The sequence below is a fragment of the Heterodontus francisci genome, chromosome 48 (assembly GCF_036365525.1).
Source record: "Heterodontus francisci isolate sHetFra1 chromosome 48, sHetFra1.hap1, whole genome shotgun sequence".
Lineage (NCBI taxonomy): Eukaryota > Metazoa > Chordata > Chondrichthyes > Heterodontiformes > Heterodontidae > Heterodontus > Heterodontus francisci.
In genome coordinates this window covers 10,747,698-10,766,316 of record NC_090418.1, presented here as the reverse complement: position 1 = coordinate 10,766,316, position 18,619 = coordinate 10,747,698, and the positions used below count along the sequence as shown (strand labels likewise).

Sequence of the window (18,619 nt, the reverse complement as noted above, 5' to 3'; positions counted from 1 at the left end):
GAAAACTTAGAAACTTCAAGCACACCGTGGACCAATTTTGTAGCACAATCCACACACACACACACACACACACACACACACACACACACACACTCTCTCTCCCCAACTTTTTCTTCTGGTCACACATTCCAGAAGCATCAAGGTAATTAAACAATCAGAATCAACACAAATTGTCGACTCTGTGAAATAGCTCAGAAATTCCAAAATGCCAATTTGTGATGGAATACAGGGATAATAGGCTGGAGTAGATATATTTTCGGCATACTTAATATATTATACTTCTTAGAATTAAAGATTGAGTGAATGGTTAGGTTTTCAAGACTCAGTGACATTCCCCTTTAAGAAGGTAGACTTAGAAATTTCGAGGTCCCTGTTGCAAACTTTTAAGTTGGAGAATCCATTTCAGTGCCTCTGTTGCGAGGGACTTGGTAGATAAACTTGCACATTGAAATATCCTGCGTCATATCAGTAACAGGTAACCATAAATTTAACTAATTGATGGTGTTGGTAAATGTCGACAGATTGACCCACAAGGGAAGTTCAAACTACAATAAAAAAGGCAATCAAGAGTACTCACAGGAACAAGAGGTCAGGTAAACACAATTATAAACGTTTTGACTAGATAAATGCTCACAACTTCAAGAGCAAGAGAACTCCAGTAAAACATTAAGTGGAGATGGTAAAGATATGGATTTTAAAAAACAAGGAAAACACACACAGGAAGGTAATGCCTATATGCTAAAAGTCAGATGACACTTCAGAAACAGTAAAAACATGAGAAGTTTGAAGCAAAGATTAGAAATATTGAATCCTCAACAATGCTTCTCAACTACGGGGAATTTAAGGTAAAATTTTTACTTTAAATTTTGATGGAAATTCGGGATATTCTAAGATATTTTGCTGTAACATTAGCAAGGTTAAACGTTTGGATTCTATGTTAGAAATAAGATTGTGTTACATCTTTTAGTAATATTTAATATTGTAATATACTTATCCACTTAGACGTGTATTGCATGTTAACATTTATATATTTATTAAATAATTTAATAAATTGCCACATGTAACATTCTGTATACAACTACAAAGAACCCCCTCTCTGTGTCTCTTTAAGTGGAGAGATACGTATTGAAGAGAGTTCCCAGACCCTGACAATATCTGGGATATTTATGACTTAGCCATAATTATTAAAAGTAGGCTATCCGAAAGATGGTAATATTCTCTGTTGGTTTTCTTTTCTTGAGGGAAACCTAGTATAATTCTTTGGACCCAAATAAGTGTCTGAGAATTTGTCTGGTTTGAACTTGATTAAAGGAGATTCATAGGGATGTACTCCTGATTTGGTTTGGTCCCTATAAGAGGTTAAAGTCATAAATCACTTCAAATTATTGATTTGATAATCTCATGTTCCAGAATTAGAGACTCTCATGCAATTCACAACAACCAGAATTTCACCGTGGCCGCAATGAAAGACCGGTTTTCACAACTTAATATGTTAATCAAACTGAACGTGTGCTCCTCGTGTCTCAGGAGCTGAAGAGGCATCTGACTGCTGCTCCTCCGTACATAATGTCTTCAGGCACATGGGAGACGGTGGTGTAAGTGGAAATGTCATTGAACTAGTACTCCAGAGGCACAGGCTAATGACCTAGGGATATGGATTTAAATGCCACCATGGCAGCTGGTGGAAATTAAATATTCAATTAAACAATAAAAAAATCAATTAATTCATAAAAATCTGGAATCAAAAGGTAGTCTCAGTAACGGTGCCATGAAACTATCATCGATTGTTGTAAAAGCCCATCTGGTTCATGAATGCCCTTGAGGGAAGGAAATCTGCCATCCTGACCTGGTCTGACCTACATGTGACTCCAGACACACAGCAATGTGCTTGACTCTGAACTGCCCTCTGAAATGGCCTGGCAAGCCACTCAGTTCAAGGGCAATTAGGGATGGGCAATAAATGCTGGCTTTGTCAGTGATGCCCACATCCCATGAAAGAATGAAAAGACTTGAACCATGCGGATTTGGGACTCCAAAGTTAGAGATGATAAAGTGGGATGTGGAAAGGAGCAGTGACCGCACTCCGTGTCCCAAAGCCCCCTTGTCAACTTTTGGAGCTATAGTTTCTGCTTTCATGGACTTACAATCTCAGCTCACTTTATTTTAGATGAGAATTGAGGATGAAACACAATTCCAACAATATTGAGAAATAATAAAAAGGAGAAGAGAGTTTCAATCTGGCAGTGGTGATTAGGGGTAGGTATTCCCACGGTGCTGTTGGGAAGGGATTTCCAGGATTTTGACCCAGCGACAGTGAAGGAACGGCGATATAGTTCCAAGTCAAGATGGTGTGTGGCCTGAAGGGGAACTTGCAGGTGCTGGTGTTCCCATGCATTTTCTGCCCTTGACCTTCTAGGTGGTAGAGGTCACAGGTTTGGAAGGTGCTGTCGAAGGAGCCTTGGCGCGTTGCTGCAGTGCGTCTTGTAGATGGTACACACTGCTGCCACTGTGCGTCGGTGGTGGAGGGAGTGAATGTTTGTGGATGGGGTGCCAATCAAGCGGGCTGCTTTGTCCTGGATGGTGTCGAGCTACTTGAGTGTTGTTGGAGCTGCACCCATCCAGGCAAGTGGAGAGTATTCCATCACACTCCTGACTTGTGCCTTGTAGATGGTGGACAGGCTTTGAGGAGTCAGGAGGTGAGTTACTCACCTCAGGATTCCCAGCCTCTGACCTGCTCTGGTAGCTACGGTATTTATATGGTTACTTTAGTTCAGTTTCTGGTCAATGGTAACCCCCAGGATGTCGATAGCAGGGAATTTTGTGATTATAATTCCATTGAATGTCAAGGGGTGATGGTTAGATTCTCTCTTGTTGGAAATGGTCATTGCCTGGTACTTGTATGGCGCGAATGTTACTTGCCACTTATCAGCCCAAGCCTGGATGTTGTCTACACAGGCATTTCTACACGGATTGCTTCAGTATCTGAGGAGTCGCAAATGGTGCTGAACATTGTGCAATCATCAGCGAACATCCCTACTTCTGACCTTATGACTGAAGGAAGGTCATTGATGAAGCTGAAGATGGTTGGGCCTAGGACACTACCCTGAGGAACTCATGCAATGATGTCCTGGGACTGAGATGATTGACCTCCAACAGACACAACCATCTTCCTTTTCACTAGGTATGACTCCACCCAGTGGAGAGTTTTACCCCTGATTTCCATTGACTCCAGTCTTGCTAGGGCTCCTTCATGCCATACTCGGTCAAATGCTGCCTTGATGATACCTCACCTCGAGAGTTCAGCTCTTTTGTCCATGTTTGAATTATGGCTGTAATGAGGTAAGAAGCTGAGTGGCCCTGGCAGAACCCAAACTGAGCATCAGTGAGCAGATTATTGCTAAGCAAGTGCCGCTTGATAGCACTGTTAACGACACCTTCCCTCACTTTACTGATGATCGAGAGTAGACTGATGGGGCGGTAATTGGCCGGGTTGGACTTGTCCTGCTTTTTGTGTACCTGGGCAATTTTACACATTGCCGGGTAGATGCCAGTGTTGTAGCTGTAATGGGGCATGGCTTATTTTGGGGCACAGGTCTACAGTACAATTGCAGGAATATGACTATGATTGTACAGACAATGAAACCGTTGCCTAGATTGCAACATATTGGGGAAGGAGGGACAGTCAGTCGGAGTCTATGTTTGGTCTGATTAAAATCTAGTCAGAATTTGGAATATATCCCCCTCTACTATAAACTCATCTTTCCAATATTGTTTCCCTTTCTGAAGCCCCAGTTCCTTGGTACAGAATTCCCACATCTGGGGGTACAGCGATGGATTTACAGGCAGTAGGCAGATTACATTGCCTTGTAAAGGAGGCAGGTTTTGCAGCTGAGAGAGGAAGACACTTTTCACAGCTGATAAATCTTTCCCAAACATGTCTATTCTGTAAACATAGTTTCCCATTGGATCTCTGTAGGGAGCTGTGCCCAAACTCACAGCACGTGTGTTCTCCTTTCTATCTGCTATCCAGCTGATATCCCGCTTCAGTAAAATATCCAGGTTGCTCTCCAGTGGTTTGAATACGCCTCCTCTGTGAACAATTCTCCTGCCCGGCAGCACTGTGTCAATTACGGTTCTGTTCAGGAATACCGACCTCACTTCATCTGGTTGCAGGGAGATCGGTTCCCAATATTCAGCCCCACTTTTCTTCATGTTACTGATCAGCTCACTCTTCAAAGTGGGAACATTTATTGATGGAAATTGAAGAGAAATCAAGGACTGGAAACAAAAGATATCGGGGAAAGGGTTAGTGATGAAATGTGAGATGAGGATTAAATATTAAATACATGAAATTTAATGCAAAGTGATACATTTTGGTCAGGAGCACGAGGAGAGGCAATACAAAATAAAGGGTCCAATTCTAAAGGGGCTTCAGGAACAGAGGAACCAGGGGGCTATGTGTACACAAAGCATTGAAAGTGGGTAATAAGGCACATGGGATCCTGGGCTTTATAAATAGAAGCATTGAGTCGAAAGACAAGGAAGTTATGAAGGATCCTTATAAAAACATTAGTTTGGCCTCAACTGGAGTATTGTGTCCAATTCTGGACACTACATTTAGGAAGGATGTGAAGGCTTTAGAGAGGCTGCAGAATAGATTCACGAGAATGGTTCCAGGGATGAGGAACTTCAGTTACGTGGATAGATTGGAGAAGCTGGGGCTGTTCTCCTCCGAGAAGAGAAGGTTGAGAGGAGATTTGATAGAGGTGTTCAAAATGATGAGGGATCTAGACAGAGTAGATTGGGAGAAACTGTTCCCATTGGCAGAGGGGTCAAGAACGAGTGGACAATGATTTAAAGTGAATGGCAAAAGAACCAAAGGCAGCATGAGGAATTATTTTATTTACACACAGCCAGTGGTTACGATCTGGAATTCAGGAGCTGAGAGGGTGATGGAGGAAACATCAGCAGGGCTACGAGGAAAGGGAGGGGAGAGTGGGACTGACTAAATTGTTCTTGCAGAGAGCCTGCACGGACATGATGGGCTGAATGGCCTCCTTGTGTGCTGTTATCATTCGATGATTCTATATTATTCACCAGTGGAATGTTTAATAGTAAAAATATTCAGAGAATCTCTCACTATCTCCTTCTTGTAAAATACGCATTTCTGACAAACCCTTTCTGTCAAACCTCATCTGAAACTATTTTCCAGTATAACAGAATTTGTTTATTACTGGGGTTTGTTAAAATATTCCAGGTGAAATCATTATGCTAATCAATGCAAATCTATGTGAGAGTTTAGCTGCATGTTAATCGCACCTGTTTGCCTCGTGGATGAAATCCCTTGAAAATGTCTTGCCCTGTGACACCGCTCTGGTTTTTCACCTCCGGGTACCTCGCTCTTACACACTGGAGAATATGTTTGTAAATCAACCGGACAATTCCTTTGCCCCTTTCTGAAGGATGAACATTTAATGCTTCCATTGCAGCTGTCTGTCCATCATCCACGATGTGAGCAGAAACCAGAGCGACCTGGAAATAGAGAGGAAGACAGGGAGGATTCCCACTGGTGTCCATGTATCAGAAGCACAAGTGTATAAAGCAGAGCGACTGACCTGTTCTTTCTGCCTGATGCTATGGGTTTACATTGGTGTTTCACCTGAAACACTCCAAACTTCTAAGATAAAAGCAAAATACTGCGGATGCTGGAAATCTGAAACAAAAACAAGAAATGCTGGATTCACTCAGCAGGTCTGGCAGCATCTGTGGAAAGAGAAGCAGAGTTAACGTTTCGGGTCAGTGACCCTTCTTCGGAACTGACAAATATTAGAAAAGTCACAGATTATAAACAAGTGAGGTGGGGGTTGGGCAAGAGATAACAAAGGAGAAGGTGTAGATTGGACCAGGCCACATAGCTGACCAAAAGGTCACGGAGCAAAGGCAAACAATATGTTAATGGTGTTTTGAAAGACAAAGCATTAGTACAGATTAGGTGTGAATATACTGAATATAGAACATCAGCAAGTGCAAACCTGAAGAAAAACAACCTGAAAAAAACAGTGGGTAAGCAAACTGAACAAACTAAGATGAAATGAAATAAATGCAAAAAATGTAAAAAGGAATGCAAAAAAAAGGAAGAAAAAATAACTAAAAATGACTAAAAATGAAAGTAAAGTGGGGGGCTGTCATGCTCTGAAATTATTGAACTCAATGTTCAGTCCGGCAGGCTGTAGTGTGCCTAATCGGTAGATGAGATGCTGTTCCTCGAGCTTGCGTTGATGTTCACTGGAACACTGCAGCAATCCCAGGACAGAGATGTGAGCATGAGAGCAGGGGGGAGTGTTGAAATGGCAAGCAACCGGAAGCTCAGGGTCCTGCTTGCGGACTGAGCGGAGATGTTCCGCAAAGCGGTCACCCAGTCTGCGCTTGGTCTCCCCAATGTAGAGGAGACCACACTGTGAGCAGCGAATACAGTATACTACATTGAAAGAAGTACAAGTAAATCGCTGCTTCACCTGAAAGGAGTGTTTGGGGCCTGGGATAGTGAGGAGAGAGGAGGTAAATGGGCAGGTATTACACCTCCTGCGATTGCAAGGGAAGGTGCCCTGGGACGGGGACGAGGTGGAGGGGGTAATGGAGGAGTGGACCAGGGTGTCGCGGAGGGAACGATCCCTTCGGAATGCTGACAGGGGAAGGGAGGGGAAGATGCGACTGGTAGTGGCATCACGCTTGAGGTGGCGAAAATGGCGGAGGATGATCCTTTGGATATGGAGGCTGGTGGGATGAAAAGTGAGGACAAGGGGAACCCTGTCACGGTTCTGGGAGGGAGGGGAAGGGGTGAGGGTAGAGGTGCGGGGAATGGGTCGGACACCTCTACCCTCACCCCTTCCCCTCCCTCCCAGAACCGTGACAGGGTTCCCCTTGTACTCACTTTTCATCCCACCAGCCTCCATATCCAAAGGATCATCCTCCACCATTTACGCCACCTCCAGCGTGATGCCACTACCAGTCGCATCTTCCCCTCCCTTCCCTGTCAGCATTCCGAAGGGATCGTTCCCTCCGCGACACCCTGGTCCACTCCTCCATTACCCCCACCACCCCGTCCCCGTCCCAGGACACCTTCCCTTGCAATCGCAGGAGGTGTAATACCTGCCCATTTACCTCCTCTCTCCTCACTATCCCAGGCCCCAAACACTCCTTTCAGGTGAAGCAGCGATTTACTTGTACTTCTTTCAATGTAGTATACTGTATTCGCTGCTCACAGTGTGGTCTCCTCTACATTGGGGAGACCAAGCGCAGACTGGGTGACCGCTTTGCGGAACATCTCCGCTCAGTCCGCAAGCAGGACCCTGAGCTTCCGGTTGCTTGCCATTTCAACACTCCCCCCTGCTCTCATGCTCACATCTCTGTCCTGGGATTGCTGCAGTGTTCCAGTGAACATCAACGCAAGCTCGAGGAACAGCATCTCATCTACCGATTAGGCACACTACAGCCTGCCGGACTGAACATTGAGTTCAATAATTTCAGAGCATGACAGCCCCCCACTTTACTTTCATTTTTAGTCATTTTTAGTTATTTTTTCTTCCTTTTTTTTGCATTCCTTTTTACATTTTTTGCATTTATTTCATTTCATCTTAGTTTGTTCAGTTTGCTTACCCACTGTTTTTTTCAGGTTGTTTTTCTTCAGGTTTGCACTTGCTGATGTTCTATATTCAGTATATTCACACCTAATCTGTACTAATGCTTTGTCTTTCAAAACACCATTAACATATTGTTTGCCTTTGCTCCGTGACCTTTTGGTCAGCTATGTGGCCTGGTCCAATCTACACCTTCTCCTTTGTTATCTCTTGCCCAACCCCCACCTCACTTGTTTATAATCTGTGACTTTTCTAATATTTGTCAGTTCCGAAGAAGGGTCACTGACCCGAAACGTTAACTCTGCTTCTCTTTCCACAGATGCTGCCAGACCTGCTGAGTGAATCCAGCATTTCTTGTTTTTGTTCCAAACTTCTAAGACTTTGCTTCAGATTTCCATCATCTGCAGATCTTTTGCCATTTGGTTTTAAAGAAAAGCAAATCCAGAGTGCGGAGAGAACATTCTAGAATCCAACAGCACAGAAGGAGGCCATTCTACCCATCAAGCCTGTGCCGGCTCTCCAATTCGTCCCACTCCAGCCTCCCACGTTTTCATTCAATTTTCTCAATGTTTGGGGCCTTGGATAGTGAGGAGAGAGGGGGTAAATGGGCCGGACACAGTTGCACGATTGCAGGGGAAGGTGACGTGGGACGGGGACGAGGTGGTGGGGGGTAATGGAGGAGTGGACCAGGGTGTCACGAAGGGAACGATCCCTTCGGAATGCTGACAGGGGAAGGGAGGGGAAGATACCTTTGGTAGTGGCATCACACTGGATGTGGCGTAAGTGGCGGAGGATGATCCTTTGATCTGGAGGCTGGTGGGGTGGAAAGTCAGGACAAGGGGAACCCTGTCGCGGTTCTGGGAGGGAGGGAAGGGGTGAGGGTAGAGGTACAGGAAATGGGCCGGACACAGTTGAGGGCCCTGTCAACCACAGTGAGGGGGAATCCTCAGTTGAGGGAAAAGGAAGACATATCAGAAGCACTGTCGTGGAAGGTAGCATCATCAGAGCAGATGCGTCTGAGACGGAGAAACTGGGAGAATGGAATGGAGTCATTACAGGAGGCAGGATGTGAAGTGTAGTCGAGGTAGCTGTGGGAGTCAGTGGGCTTATAATGAATATTATAAGCTCTCGTGCTCACATCTCTGTCCTGGGATTCCAGTGAACATCAACGCAAGCTCGACGAACAGCATCTCATTTACCGATTAGACACTGCAGCCTGCCGGACTGAACATTGAATTCAATAATTTCAGAGCATGATGGGTCCCACCCCCTTCTTATGTCTATGGAGGAGTTGAGGAAAATAGCTGAGCAGTGTGGGATCACTGTACGTGGCAAGGCTCGGAAGTCTGAACTCCTAAGGCTAGTGGCCAACCATTTTCCCCTTGAATCTGAAGAAGCAGAAGCAGTGTTAGAAGCAGACCCAGACAGGGTACTGCTAGAAAAGATACAATTGGATCAAAGGAAACTTGAATTAGAAGACAGGGAAAGACAGATAGAGAGAGAGAGACAGGAGAGGGAGAAAGAGAGAGCCTTCCAGAAGGAAAGGGAAGAAATAGAGAGAGAAGAGAGAGAGAAAGAAAGGCAGCAGAAGGAAAGAGAGAGAGAGGGAGACAGAGAAAGAATATGCCTGAAAGAATCCAAAGAAAGAGAGCTGAAGTGGCTTGAGTTAACTAGGGGGCGACAGAGTAACCCCAGTGAAAGCATGGTCAATATGCAGGAGCATAATTCAGAGCTGGGTACGAAATTGTTAAAACTCGCCCAACTCATTCCAAAATTCAATGAGGAAGATTGGAAACGTTTTTTGTGTCTTTTGAGAAACTGGCAAGGCAGCTAAAATGGCCAGCTGCGACCTGGTCTCTCTTAATACAAAGCAAGCTAACTGGAAAAGCCCATGAGGTTTATTCCTTGTTGCCAGATGAGAGTTCTCCTCGGAACATATGAATTAGTACCCGAAGCCTACAACCAAAAGTTTAGAGCCCTCAAAAAGCAAGTTAATCAAACTTATCTGGAGTTTGAAAGAAGTAAGCAGCTGACTTTTGACCAGTGGCTGGTTGCTCTTAAAATACAGCTCAGCTATGAGACTCTCAGAGAAGTAGTTCTGTTAGAGGAATTTCAAATATCTCTCCCACTCACAATAAAGACCCAGGTAGAAGAGCAGTGGGTTCAGGGAGCCATTCGGGACGATGAGTTTGCTTTAATTTTTAAGTCGGTTTTCCCGGGGACAACCTTTCCTAATCACCCCCACAAATCCGAAAGGGAAGAAGGGTGAGAAGGTGATATCTGCCCAGGCAGTGCTGGGAGAGAAAGGAAAGCAGGAGACACGGGCAGGTCTGGGGGTTGGGGGGTCCTCCTCTAGCCAAAAAGGAAGGTGCTATGAGCAAGAGGACCTGCATGCTTCCATTGTAATAAAGCAGGGCATTTTAAAGCTAACTGCTGGAAACTAAAGGGAAAACCAGTAGAGTTAAACAGGGCACACCCGCTCAGTGAAGAGAGAATCCTGATGGAAGGCACAGAACAAGCTGTGGCTGTAACTGCATTACGAGTGCAACCCAGGAAGCTTACTGCGGCCAGTGCAAGAAAAGGTAATAAGATTCCTGAAGGTTATCAGGGTTTTATGTCTGAAGGGGAAGTAACCCCATACCCCTCGAGTGGAGCAAGCAAGCCCATAGTGATTCTCAGGGATACAGGAGCCTCTAGATCCCTTTTCATGGGAAAAGGCCTGACCTTTCCCCCAGAGAGTGCAGTGAACACCACAATGGTGGTGAGTGGTATTGGAGGGCCGTGTATACCTGTACCTGTACACTGGGTAAACCTGGAGTGCGACCTGGTTTCGGGACCAGTGACCATAGGGATTGTCCCTAGTTTGCCTGGGGACAGGGTTGACCTGCTCCGAGGTAATCTGGAGGGGGAAAAGGTGGTAGCGCCCCCAGTAGTGAATGAATGACCGCAGGAGGTCAGAGAGACAGGGCGGTGGCAGAAGACGGTCTCCTGAAGTTTCCCTGAATGTGTAGTGGGTCAGGCCATGATCAAACCAGCTCCCCCAGAGGAGACTGCATTGGCGCTGCAGGCAGATGACCAGGCCTGCCTGTCCGAGACTTTCTTTGGAAAGTTAGGAGACCCAGGGAATGAATTAAATGGATTTTCCCCAGCTGAGGCTTAGCGAGCCGAAACAGTATTGCGAGAGTTAGCACAGACTGCCCAGTCTGAAAATGAAGCAGAGGGAGTCCCTGATTGCTACTATTTAAAGAATGAGGTAATGGTGAGGAAATTGAGTTCTCCTCACAGATCTGAGGGCAAGGAGTGGACCGTAGTCCACCAGTTAGTGGTGCTGCAGAGGTACCGGGGAGCAATATTAAGAAGGGCCCAAGAGACTACCGTGGCTGTACATCTGGTATACGAAAGACCAAAGCCCGCATAAGACAACAGTTTGACTGGCCAGAACTCCACAAAGATGTGGTGGAGTACTGCAGGAGTTGTCATGTGCCAGGTTGAGGGGAAACAGCAATCTGCAGTGAAACCTGCACCCCTAAGTCCCGTACCAGTGTTAGGAGGACCCTCCAGCAGAGGGCTGGTGAACTGTAAGGGACCCCCGCCGAGAACAAAAGGGGACAGGCAGGCACACGGTTGGCAAAAGTGTGGAAAGAGAAGGGGAAAAAGTGACCAAGAGGGCAGGTTAAAGGAAACATTGGCACCTAGAAAAGACAATTCTAATCGGCTTTAAGATTGATGAATGAATGGAAGTGAATGAGAGAAATGCATGGTTTTTCTTTCTGTATCTTATATTTCTCTCAAACCTTTCAATGAAATGTGCCGTTTTTATTCAAATCACATTTCATTCCCCTGGATGTGGAGGTGTCATGCAGACCCCCACCTGCCAAGAATGAGACACATATTTCACCACATGCACATTGATTTTTAAACTGTTAGTGGAGTAAAGAAAGAATTGGTTTAAGAAAAAACCACCAGACCCTTGACTGGACAGACATTTGCATAGTAACAGACTGTAATTGGAAAAGTCAAAAAGGGGCCACTCCCTGCTTCAATTTAATCCATAATGGACTTTTGATTACCAGACGTTGAAGGTGGAGAGGTTAGCATTCCATGTTAACTGCTAAGATGGCCGAATACACAAACAGACGTGGTCAGACCAGTTTGGTCACATGACCAACTGGCTTTTGGAGTTTTTTGAATTTGAACTTGCCACAGAGAATTTGAACTCAGAAAGCTGCTTGCTCCTGGATTGAAAAGACCTCGCTCCTGTTTGCTCATCTCTTTCTCACCAGCTTTGGAATCCATTGAAGACACAGGAACCCCAAGAGAGAAAAGTCTCCTACAGTGAACAAGGTTTAAGAAGAATACTGGGCCCCAATGAAAAGCAAGAATTACCAACAAGCAAGAACTACCTATAAAAAGGACTACAGTGAGCTCGAAGCACAGGAACAAGAAATTCTTCTGATATTGCCTCAAACCTCTCCACTTTATTTTTCTTCTGCTCTTTTCTGTCTCTATTTGCATGTGCGTACCACTTATGCATGCCAGTGTGGGGCGCGCCTTGTATCAGTAGTCGCTAACCGAATTAGAGTTTAAGTTTAGGTTTTAATAAATTTCGCTTTTCTTCTTTAAACCTAAGAAAGCCTGTTTATGCTCATTTCTTTGCCTTATAATTGGAAAGTGGTGAACAAGGATTCACCAAAGGGGGAGCTCAAAACACAGTGTGTTTAAAATTAAACCCTTGTTACAATAAGACCAGGTGACGGCTGAGATAAACCCCTAGACATCTTTCTCACCTGGTCGTAACAGGACAAAATTGAACAAAAACAGAGATTTGTGGTGAATGGCTGTTTTTCAGACTTGAGAGGGGTATACTGTGGTGTTCCCCAGGATTCAGGACAAGAACAACTGATGTTTTTGATACCATTAATGACGTAAAATTGCAGGTAGAGGGCACGGTTTTGGAATTTTCAGTGTATGTGAAACATCTTGTAGATGGTACACACTGCTGTCACTGTGCGTCGGTGGTGGAGGGAGTGAATGTTGAAGGTGGTGGATGGGGTGCCAATCAAGCGGGCTGCTTTGTCCTGGATGGTGTCGAGCTTCTTGAGTGTTGTTGGAGCTGCACCAATCCAGGCAAATGGAGAGTATTCCATCACACTCCTGACTTGTGCCTTGTAGATGGTGGACAGGCTTTGGGGAGCCAGGAGGTGAGTTACTTCCCGCAGGATTCCTAGCCTCTGACCTGCTCTTGCAGCCACGGTATTTGTATGGCTACTCCAGTTCAATTTCTGGTCAATGGTAACCCCTGGGATGTTGATAGTGGGGGAATTCAACAACCGTATTGCCATTGAATGTCAAGGGGAGATGGTTAGATTCTCTCTTGTTTGAGATGTCATTGGCTGGCACTTGTGTGGCCCGAATGTTACTTGTCACTTATCAGCCCAAACCTGGATATTGTCCAGGTCTTGCTGCATCGGGACACGGACTGCTTCATTATCTGAGGAGACACGAATGGTGCTAAACATTGTCCAATCATCAGCGAACATCTCACCTTATGATGGAGGGAAGTTCATTAATGAAGCAATGTCACACGGACACTTTCACCATTCGTCCACGACGATCACAGCAACAATCTCTGGGCTCTAACAATTAGTGAGATGATGGCTATCGAAAGAAAATGGTCCTGAGCAGAACGAGATACGATACAGGCCAATTAACAAGGAACGATGCAGCCAGATTTATATCGGCTTCCATTTTTGAGGAGACTGGATCAAAAGGTGCAGATGTTGTACCCAACTGTGACAAACTAGCAACGAATCCTTTGATCGGTTTTGATCCAATTCCTCTGTAACTGACAGACAAAGTTTTACCCTCAATATTAATGTGTTTATTATTGATATCACAGAGTGATTTCAGCTTCACTGATTTTGGTTGTAAATTATTTTAAATGGAGACAAGTGAAATTGTGATTTAAACTGGATTGATGCAAAGTGTAATCTAATAATCTATAACAGGATTATTTTCACAATTCTAAAAGGAACTCACCACTCGACTGTTCCGTTTTGCTAAAATGACCATTCGGTTTCTCTCTTTGAGCCAGTGGTGGTAGGTGCTTGGCAAGTAATCTGTCTCGTTGACAAGGAGGGAAAGAACCTGCTCAAAATCCTCTTCTGTAGCCAGGGAAAAGTCCAGGTCTGACTCTGAGTACTTGACACATAAATAAAAGAAAAAGATTAATATCACAGCTGAATATAGCATGAGGTTTGGCTTCTGATTTACAGGCGGAATGCGATGATCCCAGGCCTCAGGGGCTGACAGTCACTCAGGCACCAAATGCAGAGTTTCGTTTGGTTCGATAGTTCATGTCTGCGTCTATAGATGGTAGTTGAGTTAACAAACATGAAGAGCAACAACATGTATCAAGCACTATTAATATAGAAAACAATCTTATCCACATCAGAGAAGCGTAATTGGACACAAATTGACACTGAAGCAAAGAAGGATATATATTAGGAGGACTAAAATGTTGGCCAAAGAGGTCGGTTTTCATGAATGGTCTTAAAGGAAGAGAGAGAGGCTGAGAGTTTAGGGAGAGAATTTCAGAGCTTGGGCCTCAGATGGTGGAAGGCACGGCCATCAATGGTGGGGCAAAGGCCGGGGAGGCACAAGAGGCCCGAGTTGCAGGAACGCTGATTTCTTGGAGGGTTGTAGGGCTGGGGGAGGTTACCAAGATAGGAAGAGACACGACCATTAAGAGCTTAAACAGAAGGATCTGAATTTTAAACTGCAGGACTTGGAGACATCGTCAGCCAGCGAAGGTGGGTGACCAGGACTTGGAAGGAGTTCAGTTACAGAGGTTTGGCTAAGGTGAAGCCCATGGAGGTAGCAGGCCGACCAGGAAAGCATTGGAATAATCGGCCCTGAGGCACGTGTAGAGACAGGTGAAGTTATGGAGGTGGAAGTGTGCGGTCTTTAGGATGGAAAGGATGGGGGTGTCAGCAGCTCAGCTCAGGGTCAGATAGGATGAGGAGGGTGTAAACAATCAGCTTCAACTTTAGACAGTAGCCGGGCTGAGTGATTAAATTGGTGGTGAGGGAACGGAGTTTGTGTTGCAGGCTGTAAGACGATGGCTTCAGTCTTCCCAATGTGAAGACAGTTGCAACCCACCCAGGACTGGATGTTCTACAAGCAGGCTGACTATACAGAGGCAGAGATACTGGAGAGCTAGGTATCATTACTGTGTCTGTGAAACCTGATATCCTGTCTCCAGATGATGCTGTGGAGAAGCAGCATGGAAATAAAGAATAGGAGGGGGCGAAGGATAGATCTTTGTGGGGTCCTGGGGGTATTGGTGTGGGGTTCGGAAGAGAAACCATTCCTGGAAGTACTTTGGTTATGATTGGGTTTCTGAGTTAAGATAGGGAGGAACCTCAGGGGACGTTTGGCTTGGTGGGGAAGGGGTGATATGCCAGTGGCAGCCGAACAGATGCTTAACATTTTCCAGCCCAGGCCTGGCGATGGACGGAGAAACCAATTGTGTGCCAGTTACATTGAAGTCTGCTCCCCTTGGATTTGAGATGGGCGAAGATGTGGGTCACACCTGGAGGAACCAGGGTGAGAGAGAGAAAGAGTTTGACCAGGTGCAGGGAGACAAAGATGGAAATGAGAGAGTGATTGAGCAGATCGCCAGCTGCAGAAGTGTTAGAGTGAATGGATGGCCAAAGGCTAGACAATAGGGAGTTTGAAAGTGCCACTGTAAATGGAGTGTGGGAGAGTTTCATCCAGGGTGGATATCGCAATGACTGATGTTGGAACAGCCAACCAAATCGGAACTCAGTGATGCCATTGATTCCCTAGCCAGCGGAAAAGCCCCTGGGAAGGACAGCATTACCCCTGAAATAATCAAGAGTGCCAAGCCTGCTATACTCTCAGCACTACATGAACTGCTATGCCTGTGCTGGGACGAGGGACCAGTACCCCAGGACATGCGCGATGCCAACATCATCACCCTCTATAAAAACAAAGGTGACCGCGGTGACTGCAACAACTACCGTGGAATCTCCCTGCTCAGCATAGTGGGGAAAGTCTTTGCTCGAGTCGCTCTGAACAGGCTCCAGAAGCTGGCCGAGCGCGTCTACCCTGAGGCACAGTGTGGCTTTCATGCAGAGAGATCGACTATTGACATGTTGTTCTCCCTTCGTCAGATACAGGAGAAATGCCGTGAACAACAGATGCCCCTCGACATTGCTTTCATTGATCTCACCAAAGCCTTTGACCTCGTCAGCAGACGTGGTCTCTTCAGACTACTAGAAAAGATCGGATGTCCACCAAAGCTACTAAGTATCATCACCTCATTCCATGACAATATGAAAGGCACAATTCAACATGGTGGCTCCTCATCAGAGCCCTTTCCTATCCTGAGTGGTGTGAAACAGGGCTGTGTTCTCGCACCCACACTTTTTGGGATTTTCTTCTCCCTGCTGCTTTCACATGCGTTCAAATCCTCTGAAGAAGGAATTTTCCTCCACACAAGATCAGGGGGCAGGTTGTTCAACCTTGCCCGTCTAAGAGCGAAGTCCAAAGTACGGAAAGTCCTCATCAGAGAACTCCTCTTTGCTGACGATGCTGCTTTAACATCTCACACTGAAGAATGCCTGCAGAGTCTCATCGACAGGTTTGCGTCTGCCTGCAATGAATTTGGCCTAACCATCAGCCTCAAGAAAACGAACATCATGGGGCAGGATGTCAGAAATGCTCCATCCATCAATATTGGCGACCACGCTCTGGAAGTGGTTCAAGAGTTCACCTACCTAGGCTCAACTATCACCAGTAACCTGTCTCTAGATGCAGAAATCAACAAGCGCATGGGTAAGGCTTCCACTGCTATGTCCAGACTGGCCAAGAGAGTGTGGGAAAATGGCGCACTGACACGGAACACAAAAGTCCGAGTGTATCAGGCCTGTGTCCTCAGTACCTTGCTCTACGGCAGCGAGGCCTGGACAACGTATGCCAGCCAAGAGCGACGTCTCAATTCATTCCATCTTCGCTGCCTTCGGAGAATACTTGGCATCAGGTGGCAGGACTATATCTCCAACACAGAAGTCCTTGAAGCGGCCAACACCCCCAGCTTATACACACTACTGAGTCAGCGGCGCTTGAGATGGCTTGGCCATGTGAGCCGCATGGAAGATGGCAGGATCCCCAAAGACACATTGTACAGCGAGCTCGCCACTGGTATCAGACCCACCGGCTGTCCATGTCTCCGTTATAAAGACGTCTGCAAACGCGACATGAAATCGTGTGACATTGATCACAAGTCGTGGGAGTCAGTTGCCAGCATTCGCCAGAGCTGGCGGGCAGCCATAAAGACAGGGCTAAATTGTGGCGAGTCGAAGAGACTTAGTAGTTGGCAGGAAAAAAGACAGAGGCGCAAGGGGAGAGCCAACTGTGCAACAGCCCCAACAAACAAATTTCTCTGCAGCACCTGTGGAAGAGCCTGTCACTCCAGAATTGGCCTTTATAGCCACTCCAGGCGCTGCTTCACAAACCACTGACCACCTCCAGGCGCGTATCCATTGTCTCTCGAGATAAGGAGGCCCAAAAGAAGAAGATGTTGGAATGGAGTTGGGAGATTGCAAGTGGTGAGTGATACGAGGAAGTGATCAGAAATGGTTTTGTCTGTGATGGAGATGAAGGGAATCGAGAGATTATGAGGGACGGCAAGGTCGAGGGAGTGGCCATGGAGATTGGTCATTAATTTATATGGAAGCAGAGGTTAAGGGAGGATCGGGAGGGAGTGAAATGAGAGGAGAGAGGGTACGGGCAGTTGAGATATAGTTTGAAATCACTGAGGACGAGGAGTCACCCAGTGCAGAGGCTGAGGGAGAGACGGAGTGAGGGGATCTCAGAGTGAGGTTTGGGTGGATGGTGGAAGACGTGGATTTTAAAGAAGAGGTGATAGGGGTGGAACAAAGTGAAAGATTAAAAGGAGGAGAAGGTGCCAGAGGGGATGGGGTGGAGACCAAGGTCTGAGTTGGTGAGACCTCTGCACGGCCAGCATAATGAAAGGAGCTTGATATAACTTACCCCCCTGGTACAGCACATCCTCACTCCCGGCCGATCCATCAGTCGTGTACCTGGTGTTCTCCGGTAAGCGTGGATCCCAAAACCTGTCAGTGCCCTGGATACAGGAGGGCTGGATGTGAGATGTGTGGAAGGGCAGAGCATGGAGGCAAATAAAATGAACTTTCAATGTAGTAATCTGAAACTGCAACATCAGTTTCTCCATGGAAACCGACACCCAGGTCCATCTCACCACCACCTCTCTCGACCCCTGTACTGTCTCTAAATTGTCAGACTGCTTGTTCAACATCTAACACTGGATGACCAGAAATTTGCTCCAACTAAATATTGGGAAGACCGAAGCAATTGAGCTGAATTTAATGCCGGAGGCGGTGGTCATGACAGTGGGCCGGAAAGCTGGGGGCAACCCCGCCGCGACTGATTCCTGGAGCCCCGACACGATTCTATTCCCATCAGGCAATTAACTGCCTGGCATTGGCCACCCATCCCTTTAAGAGCAGAGATCCCGCATCCAGGAGCTGCCAGCAATTGGAGGGCCGGCAGCTCACCAGTCGCAGTGGTGACACTGGGAGGAGTGATCACTGCTGGGACTGCACCCGGCCAGGACCAACAAGATGGAACATGTCCCGGAACCCAGGGAAGTGGGGTCAGGTTGACCGGGGCCAGTCAGGCTGGGTTGTTAGGGGGATGTTGGCGAGGGCAGAGTGGAGGGTGTTTCAGTGGGGGCAGCTCTCTCCACCGGCTGTCCCCTCCATGGGCCACAGGGTGCCCGATCAGGAGGGCTCCCCACAACCCGAGCCCACATGGAGGACGACAGCTTTTACTGGGTAGACTTCCCACGTGCTGGAGGGACCCCCAACCCATCGGCCATTGGGGCTCAGGGCGTGAATGCCGTCCTCCACCAT

The 18,619-nt window shown here is 46.5% G+C and overlaps 1 protein-coding gene across 1 annotated transcript; it reads right to left on the bottom strand.

The window, feature by feature from the left end:
- Positions 1–3,708: 3,708 nt before the first annotated feature.
- Positions 3,709–18,619, bottom strand: LOC137357438 (histidine N-acetyltransferase-like). Its single transcript, XM_068023783.1, has 4 exons — positions 18,518–18,619; positions 13,677–13,838; positions 5,320–5,532; positions 3,709–4,278 (listed from the first exon to the last, which is right to left on the bottom strand). The coding sequence occupies exons 1-4, from the start codon at positions 18,617–18,619 to the stop codon at positions 3,709–3,711; spliced, it is 1,047 nt and encodes a 348-aa protein (XP_067879884.1).